The sequence below is a fragment of the Erithacus rubecula genome (assembly GCF_903797595.1).
Source record: "Erithacus rubecula genome assembly, chromosome: 18".
Taxonomy (NCBI): domain Eukaryota; kingdom Metazoa; phylum Chordata; class Aves; order Passeriformes; family Muscicapidae; genus Erithacus; species Erithacus rubecula.
The window spans coordinates 9,555,125-9,578,652 of NC_136670.1; the positions used below are offsets into that span (position 1 = coordinate 9,555,125).

General features: G+C 46.7%; 2 protein-coding genes across 3 annotated transcripts in view; one reads left to right on the forward strand and one right to left on the reverse strand.

Moving 5' to 3' along the window:
• The first annotated feature begins 1,714 nt into the window (after window positions 1-1,714).
• TCFL5 (transcription factor like 5) lies at window positions 1,715-8,925 on the forward strand. 2 transcript variants are annotated; one of them, XM_079321516.1, is made up of 7 exons: window positions 1,715-1,912; window positions 2,146-2,912; window positions 3,602-3,788; window positions 4,353-4,512; window positions 5,203-5,443; window positions 5,845-5,986; window positions 6,636-8,925. In XM_079321516.1, exons 2-7 carry the CDS (start codon window positions 2,179-2,181, stop codon window positions 6,747-6,749), a joined length of 1,578 nt encoding a protein of 525 aa, XP_079177642.1. In that variant the 5' UTR covers window positions 1,715-1,912; window positions 2,146-2,178; the 3' UTR covers window positions 6,750-8,925. The 2 variants fall into 2 exon arrangements, with proteins under 2 accessions (XP_079177642.1, XP_079177643.1); XM_079321517.1 differs by having other exon boundaries at window positions 2,177-2,912.
• COL9A3 (collagen type IX alpha 3 chain) overlaps window positions 7,751-23,528 on the reverse strand; it is a gene marked incomplete at its 5' end in the record, with an annotated part of 32,959 nt that continues 17,181 nt past the window's right edge. The window contains 17 exons of the mRNA XM_079321515.1: window positions 7,751-8,755; window positions 9,444-9,521; window positions 9,675-9,857; window positions 11,569-11,623; window positions 11,965-12,111; window positions 12,494-12,526; window positions 12,754-12,798; window positions 14,085-14,120; window positions 17,058-17,129; window positions 17,980-18,033; window positions 20,059-20,112; window positions 20,450-20,503; window positions 21,319-21,363; window positions 22,017-22,070; window positions 22,651-22,704; window positions 22,982-23,035; window positions 23,452-23,505. Coding sequence (XP_079177641.1) covers window positions 8,580-8,755; window positions 9,444-9,521; window positions 9,675-9,857; window positions 11,569-11,623; window positions 11,965-12,111; window positions 12,494-12,526; window positions 12,754-12,798; window positions 14,085-14,120; window positions 17,058-17,129; window positions 17,980-18,033; window positions 20,059-20,112; window positions 20,450-20,503; window positions 21,319-21,363; window positions 22,017-22,070; window positions 22,651-22,704; window positions 22,982-23,035; window positions 23,452-23,505 — 1,248 coding nt within the window. The 3' untranslated portion in view covers window positions 7,751-8,579. The remainder of the gene's footprint in view (window positions 8,756-9,443; window positions 9,522-9,674; window positions 9,858-11,568; window positions 11,624-11,964; window positions 12,112-12,493; window positions 12,527-12,753; window positions 12,799-14,084; window positions 14,121-17,057; window positions 17,130-17,979; window positions 18,034-20,058; window positions 20,113-20,449; window positions 20,504-21,318; window positions 21,364-22,016; window positions 22,071-22,650; window positions 22,705-22,981; window positions 23,036-23,451; window positions 23,506-23,528) is intronic.

Consider the following 23,528-nt stretch of genomic DNA (forward strand, 5'->3'; position numbering starts at 1 on the left):
TCAGGTCACACCATTTATGAATGGCTTGGCTTTACATTTCTATGAAATATGTGTGTAGCTCTTCATCTTCTAGGAAGTTCTTCTGTAGTAGTTTGGGAAATCTGTTTATGCTTTAGGATAGGTAAATACATCCTCCCAGAGATTTAAGTGGCAAAAAAATCAACAGCATAGGCTCCAGTGACTTTGTTAAACCACAGCTTTATGTAGTTAACAATCAGCTGAAGTTGGATTTTGCAGCAGGAGGTAAAAGCCAGGCTGAAACCAACATAACAATTTAACTTGATTTACAGAGACTAAAAATGGTGCTCAATGATTGTCCTGCATTGCAAGGAAGAGAAAAACAATTCTCTGGATTTGTCCAAATTTTGATTTACATGAAAAAACTCACTATTTTGAGCTTTTGTCTATGTACTAAGCTAACATTCCAAAACATAGTTTGATATTTTTTCCTGTGAAAACCCCTGCAAAGTCTAGAACAATAGCAGAAATATTATGTCTATAAAAGGCTGAACTATTTCAGTGCGAGCACCGTAAATGAGAGCGTGGAGGAGGATTAGAAAAGTAGGAGAGCATGTATTGAATTCAGTGTGCACAAAACTGCTTTTAGAACGTCTGGGTTTGTGTCTAGAGGGGAGTCACGAGTGAGACTGTGGGACTGTGGCCGCATTTCATGGAAATGTCGGTGCTCGCTGCCTTGGATCTCTTTTCCTCTCCATTTTCCCGTCCGTCCCCCGGGGCCCCTCCTGGGCAACGGCAGGCGATTCCCGCTAATCCAGCCGGTTTATCCCGTTAATCCAGCCGGTTCCTCCCGCTAATCCAGCCGGTTTATCCCGCTAATCCAGCCGGTTTATCCCGCTAATCCAGCCGGTTCCTCCAGCTAATCCAGCCGGTTTATCCCGTTAATCCAGCCGGTTCCTTCCGCTAATCCAGCCGGTTCCTCCAGCTAATCCAGCCGGTTCCTCCCGCTAATCCAGCCGGTTCCTCCAGCTAATCCAGCCGGTTTATCCCGCTAATCCAGCCGGTTTATCCCGCTAATCCAGCCGGTTCCTCCTGCTAATCCAGCCGGCTTCTCCCGCTAATCCAGCCGGTTCCTCCCGCTAATCCAGCCGGTTCCTCCCGCTAATCCAGCCGGTTTCTCCCGCTAATCCAGCCGGTTCCTCCCGCTAATCCAGCCGGTTCCTCCCGCTAATCCAGCCGGCTTCTCCCGCTAATCCAGCCGGTTTCTCCCGCTAATCCAGCCGGTTTTGTTGCCTCTCCCTGTCTGCTCCCGTGCCGGGGTGACGCTGTTGCTGCAGGCGGGGCAGTCCCCTCACGCAGCCCGTTGCTCTCTGTGATTTTGCCGTTAGCGACAGGACAAGCGACAGCGTTCAGCCGTGGGCTAAGCAGCCAACAGGTTTAACGAGTTAAAATTCGGCATAACAGCGTGCCCCCGCCAAGCACCGCGAATCAGCCAGAGCAGCACACCGTGCGTCCAGAACCCGAAACGCGCCTGTGACACGCTGCAGCCACACGTTCTCCCGTCGCCGCCTCACAGCCCCGCCGTCCCGTCACCGCCGCTTTGGCGGGCCCGGCTCCGCCCGGGTCAGTGTCAGCCCTGAGGGGCGGGGCCGGGCCGGGGGCGCGGCGCGCGCGGGGCCGCGCGCGGGCGGCGGTTACGCGCAGCCGTTGGCGGCGGCGCGCGGCGCGCTCGGGCAGCGCTCGGCCGGGCTGAGGGGCCGCGCGTCCCCTCCCGCCCCCGCCCCGCCCGGCCCCGCCCGGCCCGGCCCGGCCCGGCTCCCCACCGCTCCCCCGGCCGCGGGGCCCCGCTCCCGCCCGCCCGGGCTCTGCCCCGCCGCCGGACGGGCGCTGACTCAGGGGGTGCCAGGCCGCAGAGTGCCCCGCAGCCTCCCCGCCGAGGCCGGGGTGGGGACAGGTGAAGGCCGTTTGTCGTGAGCAGCTGTGCTGGAGGGGGAGGGAGGGTCTCACCCGGGGGGGAGACATGGTCAGGGTGTCAGGTACCCCGCCAGCGGCAGCTTGGTCCCCGCTCTGTTACCTCGCCAATCAGTGTTAAGTGCAATTTTTTTTTTTTTTTCTGCCTTTGGGTTTGTTTTTTTTTAATGGATAGTACTGACAATTGTTGAAGGTTTTATGGTTTTCTGTTGAAAGGGACATTGGTAACTGATTAGGTTTGCTGTAGCCATGTCAGGATCAGCCCCCGAGGAGCCTCAGACCATTCCTCAGAGCCCAGCTAGTGTTGCTGACCCCGCTCCCGTTGCTGTCGGACCTGGAGGCTCAAGTGACAGTTCCTTTGGTGAGCAAAACCTTGGCTTCGCCACCCCCGAGGCCAGCCTGGTGGAGATGATGGACATTGAGTACACCCAGCTGCAGCACATTCTTTGCTCGCACACGGAGGCGCAGAGTAGCGAAGGTGAAGTGGAAGCCAGGCTCAGCGCTTTCTCCTCGCCTGGCCCCTCTGCAGACCCCCCTCTGCAGCAGCCCTCCCCCAGCACCAGTCAGGACGGGGGCTCGTCCAGCAGCTCTGGGAACCAGTCGGTCTGCCCAGTGACCTGTCAGTCAGGGTTGCCTTGTGACAGCTACTGGCCGAGTTCTAACCCACACCTGGGCTATGCTGACTTGCAGGAGCTCAGGATGATGTTACTTAGCGAGTCCAACCTCCCCGTCAGCCAAAGAGACAAAGCGCCCAACAGTAGTAGCTCTGTAGAAGTCTCGGGATGCAGTGTAGCAAAAGCTAAACAGGGTGAAAATTTCTTGGGGGAGAATAAGGAAAACATATTTGTTGAAAATTCGGCACTGGCACCAGAGGTTAGATCTAAACCTGCAGTCAGAGCTCGGTTGGAAGACAGATTCAACAGCAGCCCGACAGAAAACCCCAGATGTCAAGAACCCCAAGAATCTGGAGTAACTCTTAACAAGTGTGTTGCAATTACTTTTAGTTTATGTTGTTAAACTATGTATCATGTCGTTCAAAACTGATTTGCTAAGTGAAACCTAAGAATAGTGCTTGTTTTAATGTACGAGAAGGATGGGTTGGGCTTTGTTAAACTGTGCCATCGAACGAGGCTGCGACTCCACTGGGCTCAGCTTAGGCCCCTCTGTTTATTGCATAAATGGTACAGCATGGAGTTCCAAAATTAATTACTTTGCAACTTTATTCTTGATAATATGTACTGTAAATAAAGGCGAGAGAACATTACTTAGTTTTAATATGCAGCTTGCTAAAAGCAAAGTAGATTTTTTATCATGATAATAACAATAGATTTGGGTTATAATGTGGAGGTCTGACTATGGGGAAAACTTTGAGGAAAAATATTGTTTTACAACCTAACCCTGTATCTATCTTAATGTGCTGACAAAATGTTTTATTGAGGCGTAAAGCACCTTGTTATTGCACAGAATAAAATACCTCCTTGGCTGATTTTTCTTTTCTTTTATTTGGCCCCTGAAGTGGGCAATATGGCAATAACAGTGATTTCTGTTTACAGTAAATGAAAGTGGTTTCTTGGTGATAGTTTCTAGAATATTTGTAGCTGTACTTTTTCTGCACTCATTTCCAAGCAGTCAGCCTGGTATGTTTTCTGTGTTTGTTTGTTTTTGTCTGAAGTTTAGTGACACTGATCCGCCAGCCCTCAGAAGTGGTGGGTGTTCCTCTTCACCAGCAAGGGAACAGGTGTGCTGCACTAGGGAAAAATAAGGCTGCACCTGCCACACATTCCTTGCCATTTACTTACCCATTCTTTACCATGAATGCATGTTCTGCTGCTGGAAGTGCTAATCCTTCCCAAGCACAGGTAACTCTCCTCTGCCAAGTTCCAATGCTGATGCTATTAACTTCCTGGCTGTAGTTGAGTTCTGAAGGTTTGTGCTAGAGTGTGCCTGGGTTTGAATAGGGATGATCAGAATGATCTGTAATGCTATTTATTTATTAATCTTTAAGACAATCAAGTCACTTTTGTGGCATTTGTAATTACTGTGATTAGTCTGTAATTTGAGTCCCAGTAATGAGCAGTAGGCCATCAGATTTCCTTTTTTCTAGAGTTTATCATCAGTTTCATCTGTTCAAAAAAAAAGAGACCATATTCTGTAGTTCTTTTCTTTCTAATTCATTTTGATGATAAAGACATTTCCCCCTCCACAATTTGCAGTAACCTCTGAAGCAAATTGATAGCATGGCACTGAGAAATGTCAGAGGTACCCCCAAAATTCACCACTCTCTCAAAACCCCATAGTTGTGTGTATGTAGGATTTATTCTGCCTGAAGAAGTAATTTAAGAAGCTAGCAGAAAGACATCAAAATAGTCTCTTTTGTTTTAATGTATATAGTCCTGTAAGTATTTCCTTTTTCATTTTCCCAGACCTGTGGAACATCTTGCACTATTTTGGAAGCTGCCAAACATCAAGACCTTGGGATACCCAAGACATTCCCTTTTCTCTATCAGGAAGTTGAATCCACAAAACAGACAGTAGGTGCTATAAATAAAGCTTTGCCTGAGGAAGTTTGGATTAAAGTTGGAGGTAAACCATTTTTCTTCTTTTCCCTTACTTTTCTCTTGATCTTCAAATCAATTTTTTTTTTCTGAATTTGTGTCTTTTCTGTAATTAATATGATTTTAATGAATGTGGGAGGTGAGGTTTTTAGGCAGAGATGTTCAATATGCAACATGGGGCTAGATTTCTCTAAGAAATTTCAATCCCTAAGAGTTTAGCTATACTTTCAAAATTGTTTAGCACTTCTGGCTTGAAATGAGGACACTTGAAGTGAGAAAATACCTTTAAAAATCTGGGCCTTGGGTCAGCAGCTGGTTTCTTTAGAATCATAGTATCTAAGGTTGGAAAGACCTCCAAGATCATTGAGTCCAGCCTTTGACCAAAACCTGTGCAGAGGGGTAGCTTTGCCCCAAAGCTGATCCAGCAGACTCAGTATCAAACTGAAGAACATTTTTAGGGCTGTCTTAAGTGCTCAGCAAGAGCAGGCACTATGGGCTCTCTGAGGAAATAGAAGCTGTGTGGATTTTGGAATAGCAAGCAATGCCTTGGGTCTTCTGCAGGACATGTCTTGCTGTAAGAATCAATATAGGCTGGCAGTAAAACTTCAGATTATTCCACATAAATCCAGCACCAAAACAACTTTCCATGATCACTATTTTCAGGTTAGTGGCATAATAATAAATAGGTCATTCTTTTCATCTTTATTTCTCCAACAAGACACCTTATGCAAGCAAGCCATAAACAGGAGTTGCAGCCGAATAAATCTGTTGGATGCAAACATGGATCGCAAACCTCTGGGTGAGATTCGGAACGCCCGGGACAACAACCAGAGCACTGCAGCTGCCCAGGGCCCCTGGCAGGCAGCACAGCCCAGCTCCAGTGTGCAGCTACAGAGTGGGTCCCAGGATGGAAGTGCCCAGAGGAGGGAAAGGCACAACCGCCTGGAGAGAGACAGGAGGTAATTCTGGGAGCAGGGGCCATGAAACACCTCTGGGAGCCTAAAATGCTGCTGCTGCAATGCTCTGATTATCCAGAGGAAATGTAAACTTGACATGTTTTGTGTTAGCTTCAAAGAAGTGGAGGAGGTGAGGGTTTGTTGTTTGTTTGAGGGGGAAAAAAAAAATCTTTGTTTCATTGTGGTTGTCTTTGTGTTTTTACTCTGTAAACAAACAAAAAGAGATTTCAAAACGTTTCACCCATTCTGTAAAGATATGGTGACTTGTGTGTAACAGAACTAATACACAAAGCTTGTAGCAGTCCCCAAAGCCCATGGCTGGTAGCACATTGAGTACTCTTCCTGTTGGCTCTATTTCCCTTTCCCTCTGGCCCGTGGTTGATAATTTGGCTGTTTGCCTGCAGGCGCAGGATCCGGGTTTGTTGTGATGAGCTCAATCTCCTCGTTCCCTTCTGCACGATTGACACTGACAAGGCAACAACTTTGCAATGGACGACTGCATTCCTCAAGTACATTCAGGAAAGGCACGGTGACTCCCTGAAGCAGGTTGGAAATCTCATTTCATTTTTGGGCTTGATAAAAATGGGAAGTGTTTGAAGGCTGTTATAACATGTAACTGGGATGCAAAGTTCTGCTTGATGCTGTTTGTGAAGGACCCACCATATCCCTGAACCTGCCTTTAATATTTTTTTTTCTTTCAGCTGTTTGAGTTCTCTAGTGAGAAGTGACTGTCTGTTCTCAGTCAGTGTTTTCAAGTTGGATTTTAAAATTAATATTTTTTAGTTACCCAGTTCCTGAGTATGATCCTATTTGGACAACAATATAAAATTAAGGTCATCTTCAATCATTCCTCCCCTCCTTCATTTTCTTTATTTTCTGCCTATTACAGGCTTCTAGTTAGTTCAGGGAGGGGGATCACAGCTACATGCCCAAATTGTATTCAGTGGGTGAGCAGAGTTAAAGGGTTACATCACTTAAAAGCAGCTCCTGCTCTTTTCAGCAGTAGTTGCAGCTCCAGAGTAATTCTGGCTCTGCCAAGAATTTTAGGAGAGCGTGTATTGGAAAACCTGCTGGTCTGGATATGGGTATGGTCCCTCTTCCTTCCTATTGAAGGCACTAATGAAACAAAAGCATCCATCTCAAGTAACTATCTACATTAAATAGAACATTTATACTTTGTATTTTGATTTTTTAGGAATTTGAGACTGTATTCTGTGGTAAAACAGGCAGGAGACTAAAAATTGGAAGACCAGACTCGTGTGTAATGTGTCCAGCCCAGGAAAACCGAACAGCTATGGAGACCAAATAGCCTGACCTGCCCACCCTGAATTGTGTGACAATGGTCCAAACTGTGGTTTATTCTTTCCATTTACATGCTGAATAGGAATTTGAAAGTGTAACTTGTAAATATGTATAAATAGAAGTTTAAAAGAAACATTCTTTATCGCAGATGGAAGTTAACTACCAGCAATGGAAATCAGTGCCCTGTTCAAGGGGCTTTGGGACCAGAAACTGCAAGAAAATGTCATGACTAAGTATTTTAATCCTTTAGTTGGACAAAATTTGCTTGTCTTCCTACTTTGGGGTCTTATTTAATTATTTACTTGTACTTTCTTTTTTAAGATGATGCAGCACAGATTGGAAGAGTTGTAGAACATCCCTTTGCCTGTTACTTTAATGGCTAGATGCAAAATCATTCTTCCAGTGTAAAAAGAAACTAAAGTTACTATATTATAATGCCCATTTTCCCCTTTAAAATGTAAATATTGTCCCATAACTGCCCATAACAGTTATTTGGAGAAGTGCATAGTTTCTAAACTGTGTGTATTATGAATTTTGCATTTGAATACATATTTAACATAATTAGCTCCAAAGAGTAGTGCAATGGTGTTGGCATTTTTAAATTCAGTACTATTTTTAATGTCTGCCACACAACTGTCCAACAGGTTCTTGTGTTGTTTCTTTAGACCAAAAATGGCTTATTTTAAACAGTACATATTTAAATGCACAAACTATTTTTATATTTAAAGAGAAATATGATGCTTTGTTCATAGGATTTGGCATATAGCTCAGAAATAGAACTGTGTGTGAGCTGAGAGTGGTTTTATTAATTTTTTTAAATAGATGATGCTAGCAAGTTTTAAAGTATAAAGAGTTCTACCAAAATTAATACTGGTTTAAATCACGGATAAGAACAATTGTGCAGCAATTTATGTCCAAACAATCCTAGGAAAACCAGTTCTGGAAAATGGAGTTTAGCCAAGTTAATTTGATTTGTATAATGACACTTACAACATCACAAAGAAAAGGTTAAAAAAAATCTCCTTTTATTTTTACAACAGTTCATACAGGTGGTTTTGGCTGGACTTTAAAAGAGCATCCTTTCTTAGGTGGGGTTCCATCACAATTACTGTGCAAATAGCTGAAGTAGAGGTCATGAAAATGCTGTTACTTCATTTCCTTCATTATCATATGGAAATACACAAAAAAACTCTTCCCTGGAAATTAAAATATTTACATTACTCCTTTTGCAGAATTTGCTTGCAAGAGGATTACTGTTTACTAGTCTTGGCAAATATGTGAGATGCAATCTGAAAATTTCCAACTGGCAGCACAGACTTAAGCAATGGTCATTCCTTAGGCCAGAAGGTTCAGATGTTAAAATACAGGATATTGAAATGCCTGATTTCCACTGATGGAAGAGGCTGAGTGCCTTAACAACGTGTCTGAGTGCACAAACCTGCAGGACTGAAGTCAGTGGGAGCAGCACCAAGGAATTCAATGGAAAAGGCTCAAACTTTCTTAGCAAAAAGTCGTGATCTTTAGTATATGGGGGGTGATGGTCAAAAGGAGCAATGCTTCCTCTTGCAGGTCTCTTGAGCAAAGGGAGGAAGGAAAGGTGAGGTTGTTTAACAGTAAAAATTCTGGAAAATAATTGGGGGAAGGAAAAGATAGTCATAAAGCATCTTTTAATTAAAGTTTTCATCTGATGCTTTCTTTTTCATAGAACTGTGTCAAAGTCTCCACTTAATAGAATAGAAGGAGCATCTGTCCTTTTAGCACTAGAAGGATTCTGTTTTCTTACAATGCACTGTTTATTTAAATATTCAGTCACTTCTTCACTTCTTGTACTGTTGGTTTATGATTTTTTGGAAGTTGATGCTGCAACAGCTCCCATGCAAGCCGACGTGTCACATATTCCTGGAGTTCCCTGAGCCCCAGTAGTCCCAGGAGTGCCAGGATCCCCTGGCAGCCCGGGTTCACCCTGAGCACCATCACGGCCATTTTTAGTAATTCCAGGCACACCAGGTGGTCCTAAACAAGAGAGGGGAAAGATACATGAAATATTTCCATCTCTTCTTTTTTAATATCTGTATATATGTGTTGCTTTTAGAGATCTTGATATACTTTGAGTGTCTGTACATCACACTTGTTATGGCCTGTTGAGTACAAGGTGTTTTCAATAAATTTACCCTGAATCTGGAGTATGTGCTTTGGATTTTTTATCCCTAATTTGGTCAAGGGATGTTTTGGCTGTGTGAACTCACAGTTTATTAACATGGATTAATGCAATTACTTTATGGAAGATTCTGAGACAATAGAGTTTAAATTAATTTTTGTGGAAGAATTTAAGAATAACGTGGTTGTAAATATATTGGTTTTATGAAATTCTGTGAATGGAGAGACTGCTTTCGATGTCTGCAGTTTATTCATTGTACAAGTGTAATCCCAATTAGAAAAGCTGTTTGAACAGGTAAACAAAATAAAGAATATTCTTCCAAGTTTCTAATAGATAGTAATTAATTTGCATAAATTAATCTTGAATCATTTAATAAAAGAATAATCAGTAAGGAGGCACCATCCTTTCCCTTGATCTGGAGATCCTCAGAGTTGTGACACACCTTTCAGTTATTGATGATAATCTATGGCCATCAACAGGCAGAGCTGTCCCTCCTCAGCCTTCACCTCAGTGATGGAGATTAAATTATTTCCCCACACTTACCCTGCAGTCCCTGGTCACCATCAGGCCCATCGATACCTTGGCCAACAGGTCCTTTATCTCCCTTTTCACCAGTGTCGCCTTTAATCACAAACACAATTTCCACAGTGAGTTGGAGGGGAGAGAACAAGAGAAGCTACAACTGCTCTGCGTGTTGCAGCAGTCCGAATGCAGCACAAATTCCCAATTTCAATGGGTATGAAAGAGAAGCCAATAGTTTGGGTGTGCACTTGCCTCTGGGTCCGGGGTCCCCCAGCTCTCCCGGCGGGCCCCTGTAGCCAGGCGGGCCCCGCGGCCCCGCGTGCCCCGCGCTGCCGGCGGCTCCGGGCGGCCCCGGCGGCCCCGCGGCGCCCGGCCGGCCCCGGGGCCCCGGCGCCAGCGGCTTCCTCAGGCTGGCAGCCAGCCGAGCGACGTGCTCTGAAAAACACACACTGCAGCACTGCACCCTGGCAGCCAGCCGTGCCATGTGCTCTGAAAAACACACACTGCAGCACTGCACCCTGGCAGCCAGCTGTGCCATGTGCTCTGAAAAACACACACTGCTCTGCAGCACTGCACCCTGGCAGCCAGCCGTGCCATGTGCTCTGAAAAACACACACTGCAGCACTGCACCCTGGCAGCCAGCTGTGCCATGTGCTCTGAAAAACACACACTGCAGCACTGCACCCTGGCAGCCAGCCGTGCCATGTGCTCTGAAAAACACACACTGCTCTGCAGCACTGCACCCTGGCAGCCAGCTGTGCCATGTGCTCTGAAAAACACACACTGCTCTGCAGCAATGCACCCTGGCAGCCAGCTGTGCCATGTGATCTGAAAAACATACACTGCAGCACTGCACCCTGGCAGCCAGCTGTGCCATGTGCTCTGAAAAACACACACTGCAGCACTGCACCCTGGCAGCCAGCTGTGCAACGTGCTCTGAAAAACACACACTGCCTCTGCAGCACTGCACCCTGGCAGCCAGCTGTGCCATGTGCTCTGAAAAACACACACTGCCTCTGCAGCACTGCAACCTGGCAGCCAGCCGTGCCATGTGCTCTGAAAAACACACACTGCAGCACTGCACCCTGGCAGCTAGCTGTGCCATGTGCTCTGAAAAACACACACTGCAGCACTGCACCCTGGCAGCCAGCTGTGCAACGTGCTCTGAAAAACACACACTGCCTCTGCAGCACTGCACCCTGGCAGCCAGCTGTGCCATGTGCTCTGAAAAACACACACTGCTCTGCAGCACTGCAACCTGGCAGCCAGCCGTGCCATGTGCTCTGAAAAACACACACTGCCTCTGCAGCACTGCACCCTGGCAGCCAGCTGTGCAACGTGCTCTGAAAAACACACACTGCTCTGCAGCACTGCACCCTGGCAGCCAGCTGTGCAACGTGCTCTGAAAAACACACACTGCTCTGCAGCACTGCACCCTGGCAGCCAGCTGTGCCATGTGCTCTGAAAAACACACACTGCTCTGCAGCACTGCACCCTGGCAGCCAGCTGTGCCATGTGCTCTGAAAAACACACACTGCCTCTGCAGCACTGCACTCTGCCTCTGGGCAGAGCAGAGGAAACACTGCACCTGTCCTCCCAGCTCACCTGGAGATTCTGGGGTATTTACATCTCTGCAAACATAGATTTTAATTATATATCTACAGAGTCGATTATTCCTGTTTCTAAAACCACTTTAAAGGATGTCAAGTATTCTTACTAAAGGCAATTAAAACAAGCTTCCTGAAGCAAACTTTCAGAGGTTAACCTCATCCCAAACAGGGAATGCAACCTCCAAATGCAAAAGTCACTTTGAAGAAAGGACACTCCCTGAGGACCTGCTCCAAGGAAATGAGGTGCACTGAGGAGAGGTGAAGCTCAGAATGGCACAGGTTAGGGCAGGAGGTCTCCACTTGTGCCAAAGCTGCTTTCAGTGCATTTTGACCATTGCATGATGAATCATTTAAAAATACTAATTTTAGAACACCAAGGTGACCTCCTGAATAATTTCTTTACACTAAAGATCAATGTTTTGGGCTTGTTTTGGTTTTTTTTTATATGAAGACAGAAAATTAACAAATCTCAGAAACCACTTTATGTTCAGGATCTACCCATCAGGTAAAGTCAGCTTTCTCTCAGCAATACTCACCATTTATCATTTCCCCACAGAGCTCTCTGATATGTTGTTCACTGGCCTCTTTGCCCTGCAGTTAACAGAAGAATTTGATTTGTCCTTGTACAAACCTCTTTATCAATAACCAGCCCTGGCAGAAGCTGCAGCACACAAACACATTTCCAGGGTCCTGCATGAAGAGCAGGGGGTTCTTTCCCCTCTTCAAAAGGTGACAGCTTCCCCTCAGAACTCTGCTGTATGAATGGCAGACAAATTTTAATGTAGGGCCAGATATTTAATCTGAGGTTTATTTGGCCTTATTTTTGCCTGCTGAAATGCAGGAGTTTATTTTTTTGGATAGCATCCAAACCCCATGATCCATTTATTCACTCCACAGGCTCCCTGAGTGCTGCAGAAGCAGCAGGTACTCACAGGAGGTCCAGGTTTTCCTGTGATGCCAGGGACACCCCTCTCCCCCTGGTGACCCATGGGTCCTGGATGTCCTGGGATCCCTGGTGCTCCAGTTGTCCCATTGGGTCCTTGCACACCTTTTGGACCAAGTTCTCCTCTTCTTCCTGGCTGCAGGGAAGAATAAAAACAACCCAAAAGCATTTAAAATGGAAATCATGATCCATTCTTTTCTCCTGGGGGTTAGTTAAGACTTTTGTCAGGTTTCCTGAAGGGATCTGGATGATCAGATACATTTTTTACATCCTAAGGGTGTTTCTGCATATACAGGTCATGAAGAGTCTTGGTTACAGTGAAAATATCAAACAAATTTCAATATTTTTGGATGCCACAACCCCCCATTTTTCTCACAGATTTCATAGCATGATTGTGAGGAAAGCTTGTTTCTAGGGAGTGACACCAGAGCAGAGTTTATTCTATAGTTATAAAGATGCAGTGGTCATACTTACTTTTAAATCCTTTGGGGCATGAGCCCCCAGTGTCTGACACTTACCTCTCCTTTTTGGCCAGGGGGTCCAAAGGGACCCTGTCAGAAAGAAAAGGGAAATAAGAAACAGTGATTAATTCAGAAAATGCAAATCTGAAGCCCAGTCTCCCAAGCTGCTGTGACATGTGCAAGGCTTGGGCTGCCTTCTTTCCACAGCAGGGTTGGAGATCTCAGGTGATTTATTCTGACTGACCATAGTGGTCCATGGCTTTCTGGACCCATCTGTTATTTGAGGAGTCAACTGTACTGAATTTCAGGACACCTACCAGCTCTCCTTTGTCACCTGGGAGGCCATCTGCTCCAGCAAAGCCCTGAGAGAGAGACCAGAGTTAACACAGCACCTTCTGCTGACAGCCAGGATCCCCCTGAGGGAGATGGGGGCTCTCAGCAGCCACTGCAGAGGGAGTTCTCTCTGCCCAAAGCTGAGCTCCACTGTAGCTGCTCCCCTGTTGATGAGGGCACATGTGGCACAAGGCAGCTGGCAGGAGGACTGGGTGTCCTTTGCAACAAGCTGGATCTGGATGAAAGGCTGAATTCACATGGATGAGAGCCATGATGGGTTGGATGTCATGGCCATGACATCCACAGGCTGGCACTGGCATGTTCCTCCACCAGGGAACATAAATTTCAGCTCCCCCTGCTCTGTCACAGAAAACAGGGTTTGCAGCCACAGCCAAAGGTTGGGTGTCCCTGTTCATGGCCTCCTGAGCAGAGCAGCTTCATGCCACCCTCAAACTGCAGTGATGTCTTGGTGAGGAACATCCCTCTCCTCTCCTGGGGACAGGAATGGCTGAAGCTCTGTGACACTCTGTGACACTCACTGCACCAGCCAGGCCAGGGAGCATCCTCCCCTTGCTGCTCACTCCAGCAGCAGCCTGAGCAATCTGAGCATGGCTGGGGTGACACAAATCCCTGCAATCACTGCCCTGCCAAGGCAGAGCTGCCTCATCACACAGCTCTATTATTAGAGCAGAAAATGAACATTGTTATGGGGACTCCACAGCTTTCCACAGGAAGTTATTCCAAGACAAACAGAGATCAGGTTGGTCTTTCCCCTTAGCAACAAAACAGAGACCACACTGATACTGGTAAAGCAAACCAGCAAGGCTTGCTAGGAAAGCCTGACTTTCTGCAGGAACACAGCCCTGCTTTAATGAAAACCATATATTTGATGAAAACTGGCCCAACAGCTCATTGCTGAGATTAAACCAAGTGTGGAAATTGAGCAGCAAAAAATCCAAGATTAAACTAGTTCATTAGTGTGCCAAGCTTCAAGGTTAGGGTGAAACATCCTTCATCAGGCACATGAAGCTGAGGAAAAGCTGCACTTCTAAACTTAACTCAGGAGGAATTTGATGTGAGAGGCTCCTGCACAGATCCTTGTGGCTACAAAACACACAGGGAGGGCCTGGTGTTTGCAGCACAGCATTTTCCTGAGTCTCCATTAGAACAGACAGCACCTGTGCCAATGCAGGGAAAATGGGACCAAAGAGGGTTTTGGTTTTTGCTGCAGAATATTTTCATTTGTGGAAGAGAAAGCTTTCTGCTGTCAAAGGCTGTCCCTGAAATTTGCTTCAGCATGAAAGTTATCACTTACCTGGTTCCCCTTGGGACCAGGAGCACCAAGAGGACCCTGAAAAAAAAGAGAAAGAAGGCAGATGAGCTCAAACTGTGAATTCCATCCCTGTGAATTCCTGGTGTGGTCAGACACTCACTCAGCAAGGAGTCAGAATCTGTCTCCCAGCTGCCAAGTAAGGGGGTACAAATCTCATTGACACTTCCTAGAAATAAGAAGGGATTTAAGCACCCCTGCTAGCTCTGTGACACTCTCCACAGTCCCTGCTTTGTGTTGTGGGACAATTTCTCAGCCTGTGATGTGAGGAGGAGATTGGATTTACTCATGGTATAAAACAGACAAGAATATTTTTGTACCACAAGGGCAAAAAGTCAAGATGTTTTAGATGTTTTTTTCAAGGCCTTATTACACTGTCAGTTTTCCTAGGATTTGGAATTTGCTCTTTATTTAAAGATTCATTGAACAATATGGCCATAGGAATAAAATACACTTAGATGATGAACTGATTATCACCTCAGGAATAATCCAAGCAATTTAGAAAATCCTTCTATCTTTATCTACCTGACATTCACAGAGAGACCTTTGCAGCCTTATTGATTTTTCTGCTTCATAGAGCAGAGCCAACAAGGAGTTCAAGAGAACCCCAGATTTTTTTTTCTCTACTGCAGAATCTCCATTGAAATTCAGCCATTTTACCCTTCAATCAGGATTTCTATAGCACACTCATCAATCTGGCATCTGCAAACTGATCTTTTTTATTAACTAGATGTTGAGATGGCTCAGCAGAACAGAATCTTCAAGGGGGACAAACACACACAACAAGGACATTTTATTTTGCTCAATTCAAGCACTAAGCTAAAAAAAAAGGGGAATTTCTATTAAAGAAAATTAACTCAGAAAAACAGACAATGGAGCATAGAAATGCTAGAGTGGCTAAAACTTTGTAACACCCATTTTAGTTTGCTGATGGCAAAAACAATATATTCCTTTCTGAACATTTTCATCTAAATTTTATAACTCTGACTTCACAGTCTCAAGGCTCCATGAAGTTTATGGCAATAAACACAGTTCAGTCCCCAAAGACCAAATCCTGCAAGGAATATTCCCTTAAAGACAGGCTTAGCCCAGAGGATTTCCATTCAAAACTCCAATTCACTGCAGTGGTAATTCCTAGCAGCAGGAAGAAAGAGTTCAGGACTGCCAGCTCCATGTCTTCACACATTTCATCTGATCACTAAAACAAAACTCATGCTTTTGGCCAAGCATTTAGAGCTCCAGCAGGGAGCCCAGACAGGCAATGCCCCAGGTGGCTGCTGGCATCCAGAATCCTCAGGAATTTCATCATAATAAAAATCTTTAGGAAAAATATTTGTCTATTGCTGTCTCAGTCAGCAACAACAGCCAAACCCTTCCCCTCCCCTTATCCCACTGATGTGTTTTATCTCAACACTGTTTTATATCTCACAGTCAAATGCACTAAACCACTTGTATTTTTCATGCCAGCAAACACATCTACTGAAATGCTGGTTTATATTCCTGACCACAGTCAGTGCAAGGACTGTGAAAAAGCCTGTCAGTACTCAGTTAGCTCAGGCATGAGGGGATTTTGCTTTTTTCACAGAAAAGCCTCAATTGATTTCAGGAGAGTTTGATGAGTTGGCTGCAGCTGGGACAGGGTAATTGCATCGATCCTGTGGGTGCAGTTCTCTTTTTCCATGTCAGGAAGCAAGCCCAGCACAGATCTCTGGGTTCTTTGTGTCCCCAGGAGCACAAGCTCTTTATTCAGGTTATAAAAACACAGTCTGGGGGTTTAGGGTGAACCCATCACCACCAGCATGCTCAGCACTAACCCAGTCCTCAAGGGCCACATCCCTGCTTGTCTGAGCCCTTCCAGGGATGGTGACTCCAGCTGTTCCAATGCTTTACAACCCTTCCTGTGAAAAAAAATTCCTAATATCTAATCTAAACCTCCCCTGGTGCAGCTTGAGCTGTTTCCTCTCATTCTGAGCAACCAACAATCACATCTCAGAGTAACTACACTGAACTTCAGAGCCTGAAATAAAACCTAGATTATTTTTTATTGCTTTAAGCACAACGTTTTCCCTCCCTCTGCTTGGAGCAGCTCCCTGGGCTCTTCATGCAGGGGCCTCTTCCCCTCTCAATGTACATTTCTCACCACAGCAATGCCCTGAATGCAGTCAGGAGCCCCAGAGCTCCACAATAAGGCTCCTGTTTCACACTTCCAGCTCACAGTCACTCCAAGAGGCTTTTTTAAACCTGCCTGGAGCCAGCACAGAAGGGCCATTGTGGAACCCCTGTGGTGCTGCTGCAGTGGCTTATACAGAAAGCAACTTAAAGCTTTTTTTTTTTTTTACAAAAAAACTTTCCCCCTAAAGCTGGGGAGGAGGGAGCTGGTGAACACATGGCTCCTGTTCTTCTCCAAGCTCCCAACAAATGCTGTTCACTTTGCCCTGATGGCTTCTTTCAAATAAGGATGAACTCATTTAAATGAAAAATGACATTTATTGGGAGGTGAGATGCCCAGGTGTTTTGCTGTTCAGAAAGAAAAGTCACTGATAAAACTGTAATTTAAAAAAACCCCAGAGAGTCTAATCAAGCATCTGAGTAACAAAAATTCATGAATCATCTCCCTTGTGCTCCTGGGGAGTGAGGCTTTGGTAGAATCAGTGTAAGGAACAAGGGAAAATCCCAAATACTCTCTATTGTGAATATATATATATATTCACAATATATATATCTATATAGGATAGGGGCTGGAAGCTGCTTTTAAACAATTCACCCTGTCTGAAAATCGTGGGAGTTTCTGAAGTGGAAGAGGAACCAGGAACAGAGGGAACAGGATGCTCCCTGCCCTGAGCTCTGACTTGGGCAGCCTCAGGACACAGCACACACCACCACACCAGGTTTTGGGACCCCCTTATCCTCTAAACTCCCATCCCCAAGAGGAATTAGTCCCAGGTGTCTTGTCCTTACCCTGTCACCTGTCTCTCCACGGATCCCAGTCGGGCCAGGCAGGCCAGGCTCACCACTGGCACCCTTGGGCCCCTGTTGGGAGAGCAACAGAACAAGGTGCAGCTTACAGTGCCAGAAACCCTGCAGCACCCTGGAAGGTCAGCAGTCTCCAGAACATGCTCAGAAAGGTTATTTTTGGATGGTCTCTCTCCCTTTTCCCCCAGGGCCTGGGGACCACTTGTGTGGTCCAGCTTCTCTCTGGTCCACAGCCAAGGTCAGGCAGGCACCAAGGTGCTCCAACCTTTGGCCTGGGTCTTAACAAACCTCTTAAAACTAATAAACCTTCAATATCTGTGCTCCCACAAGTGATGCTCCCCTCAGTGGGGAGTGGAGGTCCCACACCCTTGAAGAAGGGAGAGAGAAATACTGGAGACCCCAGTGCAGCAAAAGGAGGAGGAGTTCACTGAGGAAATACAGGCAGATCAAGGAGAAACTGAGGTGTCTTTATGAAGATCAAACTCAAAAGAACATAAAGCAATTTGGGTTGGAAGAGACTTTAAAAGTCAAACTCAGCTTGCTCCAGCCCCTGGCACAGGCTGGGACAGCTCCCATCAGACCAGGCTGGTCAGAGCCCACCCAAGCTGGCCTTGGATGGGATGGGGATGGGATGGGGCAGCCACAGCTTCCCTGGGCACCTGTGCCAGGGAACAGGCTCAGAACCCAACAATCCCCCCTGCAAACAAACACTGAATAGAATCTGCCCTGCAGGCAGCTTATCTGGCCCTGTGCTCTTCCTGCCATCCCTGGTAATGAAGTGTCCCACTGGTTCTGGCTAATGCAAAGACATTTCTTCCTTTCCCCCACTGCCATCAGCCAGAGGTTTGCAGAGAGCACTGACCTGCCAGAGCACCATGTCCAAACCCCCCCCTGTCCCCACACTGACCTGGAAACCTCGGACACCACGGGCTCCTGGGGGGCCTTGGAGGCCAAGGGGTCCCTGCAGAGAGAGACCAGCTTTGGCAAGGAGAGAATGCAGGGCCAGCCCAGCCAGCTGTGCCACTGAGCTGGCAGAGCCTGGCCCCATGGCTCTGCTGCTGAAGCACTGCAAAGTGCTCTTTGGTGTTTGCTGAGCTCTGGAAATTGCACTGTTATTAACAGAAAGGCTTATTTGGATAATCAGTGCTTAAGAACATACCATGCTCATGAGCAGTAGGGATCAGGGACAGCAAAAAGTGGCAGCAGGATGGAGCACAGACAACATCCATTAGAGGGATCTGCTCTGCCAATATTATGCTTTTAATTGATTGCAAGGAACTACTGAAAAACATGTGCTGCAGGCCTTGGAAATGAAAAATGGCAATTGCCTCCATTTGCCTGGGCATCCTTGGATCCAGCAATGCACAGAAAGCAGCAGCTCTTGCTGTCAGAGGCTTTTAAGAGCTCACCAGACAGAACATGAACATTACCATTAGGAGTCTCTATTGCTTTCTCCTGAGAAGAATCACATATCCAATAAAGATCTTGGATGAAAAAAAAAAAGCCACCTAAGTAATTTAGGCATTTAAATCTGATTTTGTAAACTGTCTTCTTGAAATAGATGCCTTCAGTCAGCTTCTGTCACGAGGCAGGGCTGCAGCTTTGGCTCCTGTCACTCCATCCCTGCTGGTGGAGATCCAGGGACACAAACAAACCTCAAAGTGGCCCCTGACACAAAACAGCATCATCCTCAAAGGGCTGAACAACTGCTCAGGTGTTTTTGGGGTTGCTGCTTTCCACATTTTTTTTTTTTTCTGTTTGTAATTCAGTAAGAAATTTTGAAAGTTATAAATACAAAGCTTTAGGAAAGTTGAGTTAAATTGCATCAAAAATGACTCTGCTGAGCTGCTGGTGGGAGCTGGAGGGACCTGACAGGTTTTGACAAACCCCTGGTACTTAGACCTAAAAAATCCAAATTGTTTTGAGCCAAACAGGCTTAACACTGGAAAAATTCTGCACCTCTCTTGGAACTTCCCAGTCTTAACTTACGAATTATGATTCTAATAAAAAAAAAATCAGAAATGAGAAGCTCAGATTAGACATAACCATGGATTCAGCTGCAACTGCACCCCTGTCAAAACCCTGCACCAGCACAATTAGCTCAACTGCTTTTGCTTTTTGGCTGTAATAATGTGGTACCTTTTGTGAGGCCAGCCACTTTGATGAAAAATTGCAGACATAAAAGCAAACATTATTAATACAGTTTATTTCTAAAGCTCTATTCCCTCTCCTTGGAAGTTTAGGCAGCAACTGCTCACAAACAATAAATCATGCAGTTCAATTTCTTCCAAGTGGCACGTACCAGAAATCATATTAGACTTGCTGTAGGCTCCTGGATTTCAAAATGAGATTAAGATGGGGGGGGGGGGGGAAGAAAAGAAAAGAAAAAAACCCCAACAAAACCACTAGAAGATCAGATCCAACAGCAGCACTAGCTGGGGAGTGAAAAGATGAAAAAGATACTAAAGCAATTTTAGCAGTGGGATCAAAATGAGTTTTTTCCTCCTGATATCATTTGTTATCATCTCTGCTCTTGAGCAGGGACAGAGCAGGGAGCCATGCAGTCATTCCCAGTTTTGTTGCATGTATGACTTCAGGTTTTGCAGGGAATCCCCTGCTCCAAGGAAAGGGATGCATGACTGGGAGGATTTCAGGATTTTCAGGATTTGCCATGTGCTGGTGGCAAAACCCACTGCAGCAGCTTCTCAGAGCTCTGATTCACTAAATCCTCACTTCAGCACGGGCAGAACCTCCTCCCTGCTGTGCAATGAGGGGTTTGCTGACTGCCCAGTCCCTCCTGCCAGACTGTGCCCAGTGAAATGGGAGGCACCACTTGGCATTTACTGGGAGCTGTCAGTGAGAACAGGATCTGACCCAGCTTGGGGGAGCAATTTCTCTGCTGCCAAAGCTCCCCAGAGACACCACTGAGAGAGAAAATGCCCTTTTAATGTAGCCAGAGTGACCCCCAGACAAATCCTGTACTTACAGTGGCTCCTCTGGGTCCTGGCAGACCTCTCTCACCAGGAATGCCAACATCACCCTGCCAGGGACACCAAAGTCAGCTGTGATATTTAGGAGCCACAAACCCACCCTTCCCACCCTCTGGGACATGTTCCTGGATCCCAGGCTGCTCATTCCCAAGCTCCTGCCCCACTGGCCCATCTGCCAGCCCAGAGCTGTGCCCACTCCCTGCCCAGCCAGCCCAGTGCTCCCTGGGGAGCTCCACACCAGTGAGTGCCTGCAGGGCTCAGTCCCATGGGATTGCAGGTGCTGCAGCACTGGAAGCTTTATTTGTGCAAGGAAGCAGCTCCAGCTCCCCAGTTTGGTTTAAAAGCCACCAGCAGAGCCCATGCTAAGAGGAAATGTGGGACACTCACAGGGATGCCTGGCTCTCCTGAGGGACCTGCCTCTCCCATCTCTCCAGGGCTGCCCTGCAGAGCACAAAGCAAACAGAGCATCACTGCAGGGAGTCATTCCTGCCCTACCTGAAGCAACAAAAGGAGGAGGGTGTTAAAACCTGGATCAGGAAATAAAAACAGCTTTAAACTTTCACAGATTTAAGGCAAAACTCACAGCACCAGGGAACAGGTGAGCTGCACAATCTCTCCTGGCACCAGGGAGGGCTCCCAGCCCCAGGGCAGTGTCCCCATGTCCTGTGTGAGACTGGGGTACCAGGACATCCCATCACATTCACCCCTGCACCACCTTCCTATCAGGAGATTCCTGCAGCACCTTCCTGCAGTGTGCTCTCCTCCCTGAGGATTAGCAGCAATAATGGTGCAGAGGGAAAAATTCATAAAGGAGAGGGACAGGGGAAAAAAGAGACACAGCTTTGTGCTGAACTGCTTTGGTCTGCCTGAGGTTTTCTTTAATCTCACAGGTAGGTGTCAATATAAAGCTCCATGGAAGTTTTTCTCTGATGTGAGAGAAAATCAGCAGAAGGCAAGATGAGATCACCCTGCTCCTGCTGGTGCTCAGCCTTTTGATTCCCAAAGATCAAGCCTCCTCCTGGGACTTTGACAAAAGGATGAGGTTTACTAATCCACTGATGACTCTCCTGTGGATCTGCTGTGTCTCTACTGAACCAGGTGCCAGCCCAGTTATTTTACCTAATTCCTGCTCTTCAGCCCCAGCAGAAATACAGAAACCATCACTTTGGGGCAAGTCCTCCCAATCCCCCAAAGCTAAAAACTCTTGCTGTGACCACTTTCCCTACCAGACCCCATCATTAGAGAGATTCACTTACTGGTTCACCCTTTGAGCCTTTAAAACCTGCTCTTCCAGGCAGACCCTGAAAAAATTATATTAAAGCAATGTCAGAAGAAGTGAAGTTATTAAATTTGTTATTCTGGTCTGATTTGACACACAAGGAGTGACCTTTGCTTGAAGCAATGGAGGTTTAGACTTCTGCAGCTTTCACTGTGCAAATCATGACTTCAATGTCTCTCTTGCTGCTCCATGAACACTAATCCTTGGCATGGGAGCAAAGAGCAGGAATATACAAATACAGCAGCAACAACATTTTGCACAGCAAAAACCTCTCTCCAGGGGTGTTCAAAATATTCTGGGAATACCTTATCTCTTTTAAATAGTTGGAAGTCTGGAGAGATGAAACATTTTGCCAATAAGCACTGGAGTAAAGCAGGGACAGAGCTCAGGATATTATATCCCAGATCAGTGGGATGTGAAACAGAAAATCCCTCTCAAGTTTAGAATTTAAAGAGTCAGAGAAGCCAACAGCCAGGGAATTACTGTGTGGTGCTGCTCCAGGTGTTCTCCAACCCTGTAAGGCACAGTCCTTGCCTGTCTGCAAGGTGGGAAAAGTGCATTTCCTCTTGGCTCCTTGTGAGACAGCCCAGGATGTCCCTCCCCAGCCCCAGCAGGGTCTCTGCAGGCACACAGCTGCTGGCACCCCCAGGGGTGGCAGTCCTGCTCCATACTCACTGGCAGTCCATTTGGCCCCTTCTCTCCAGGAGCACCCACGGGAGCTGCATCACCCTGTGGAGAGGGAGAGGTTGAGAGGGATCCTGGGGATGGCCTGGCACAGGCAGGGGACACATTCCCAAACTGCATTTGTACTTTTCTCTCTCCCTGTATGCACAGGACCAGGAGCTGCTGTGTTCAGAGGAGTGAGCACCCACTGCACAGGAGCTCCCAGGTGTTTCCCTGATTCCTGCAGCCCCCAGCCCTGCCTAGCAGAACATTCAATATTCCTGCAGGAGCACTGCTCAAGAACCAGGCAACCAGTACCTGACAGCACATTGTCTCCAGGCTATTAAAATCAACTCTGTCAACAGCTCTGAAAAGGCATCTCAGAGGGCCTGGAGTCAGCCAGCAGGAACCACTGAATCCACAGGCACAGCTGAGCTCACATCATGTGTGCACCTTCCTTCTTCAGGGAACTCCCTTGGGACTCACCAATAGGAGAATTTCACTCTCCTTCACTAGTGACAACATTAGAAAACTTTTCAGAAGGAAAATCTTTCCAGCCAAGGTTCCTGAGGAGCATCAGGAGGTTTGCAGCACTCCCAGCACAGTCCCAGGAGCCTTCCTGGGGTTTAGGCAGGACTTTACAAACCTTCTCACCATCGAGTCCAGGAGCTCCATCCTGCCCATCCTTGCCAGGCATTCCCTGCAATCATGGACAGCACACAGTTAGCTCAGGAGGAGGCTCTGTGGTTTGCAAAATACATTCACATCTTTTGGCAATGAGTCCAGCTCCAGTAGTACTGGGAGGTTTTCATTAACAGCAGTACAACTATGGCTTAGTCCAGCTGGGTTTACAGACACCCTCAGAGCAGAAGCTTGACAGCAAAGAGGGCAAGAAGCAGCTTCTTTCCTATCATGTTTTATCTCCTCATCTGCAGCAAGACCAACAGCAAGATCTGCATCCTATTTAATTGACTTACAGGTTCTCCTATGAGTCCACGAGCCCCTGGGTTTCCTTTTGGCCCAGGCTTACCCTAGAAAACAACAAATCCTGTGTTAACCTGTGTAAAGCTGAAGAACAGTCAACAAAGACAATACTCAGATTCTGTAGGGAACATTTCATTCCATTTCAGCTGGGTCCTCTCTGCCCACAGAAATATGGAGGTTATTTTGGGACACACCAGGAAACCAGCCCAGTGCTGGATGCAACACCTGGGAAAATTCTTGATCATTTCAAGGGATGGGGATGTAAGATCTGCTCCCTGTGCTCCAGGCAGCAGCACTTGGACATTCATTGCTCAGACACCTTTAGCAAGAGCTCAACATCTCATTTTTGAGATGATGCCTGCATCCCTTTCAAGCCAAGGAGGGGGGCACAAGCCTTAATAAACCTGTGGAACAGGCTTGGACTGTCACATCCCAGCCTGGAGCAAGGGGGGGTTGCACTTACAGTGTCACCTTTGGGCCCCCGGAATCCCTGAGGTCCTTTGCTGCCTTGGTCTCCCTGTGACAGAGGAGGAAAAGCCA

Bases quoted from the DNA above. Each gene is read 5' to 3' on its own strand.
- TCFL5 (XM_079321516.1), top strand. From the start codon at position 2,179: ATGTCAGGATCAGCCCCCGAGGAGCCTCAGACCATTCCTCAGAGCCCA. The intron at 3,789-4,352 runs GTAACTCTCCTC...TCATTTTCCCAG, and splicing joins CTAATCCTTCCCAAGCACAG to ACCTGTGGAACATCTTGCAC. The intron at 5,444-5,844 runs GTAATTCTGGGA...GTTTGCCTGCAG, and splicing joins CGCCTGGAGAGAGACAGGAG to GCGCAGGATCCGGGTTTGTT.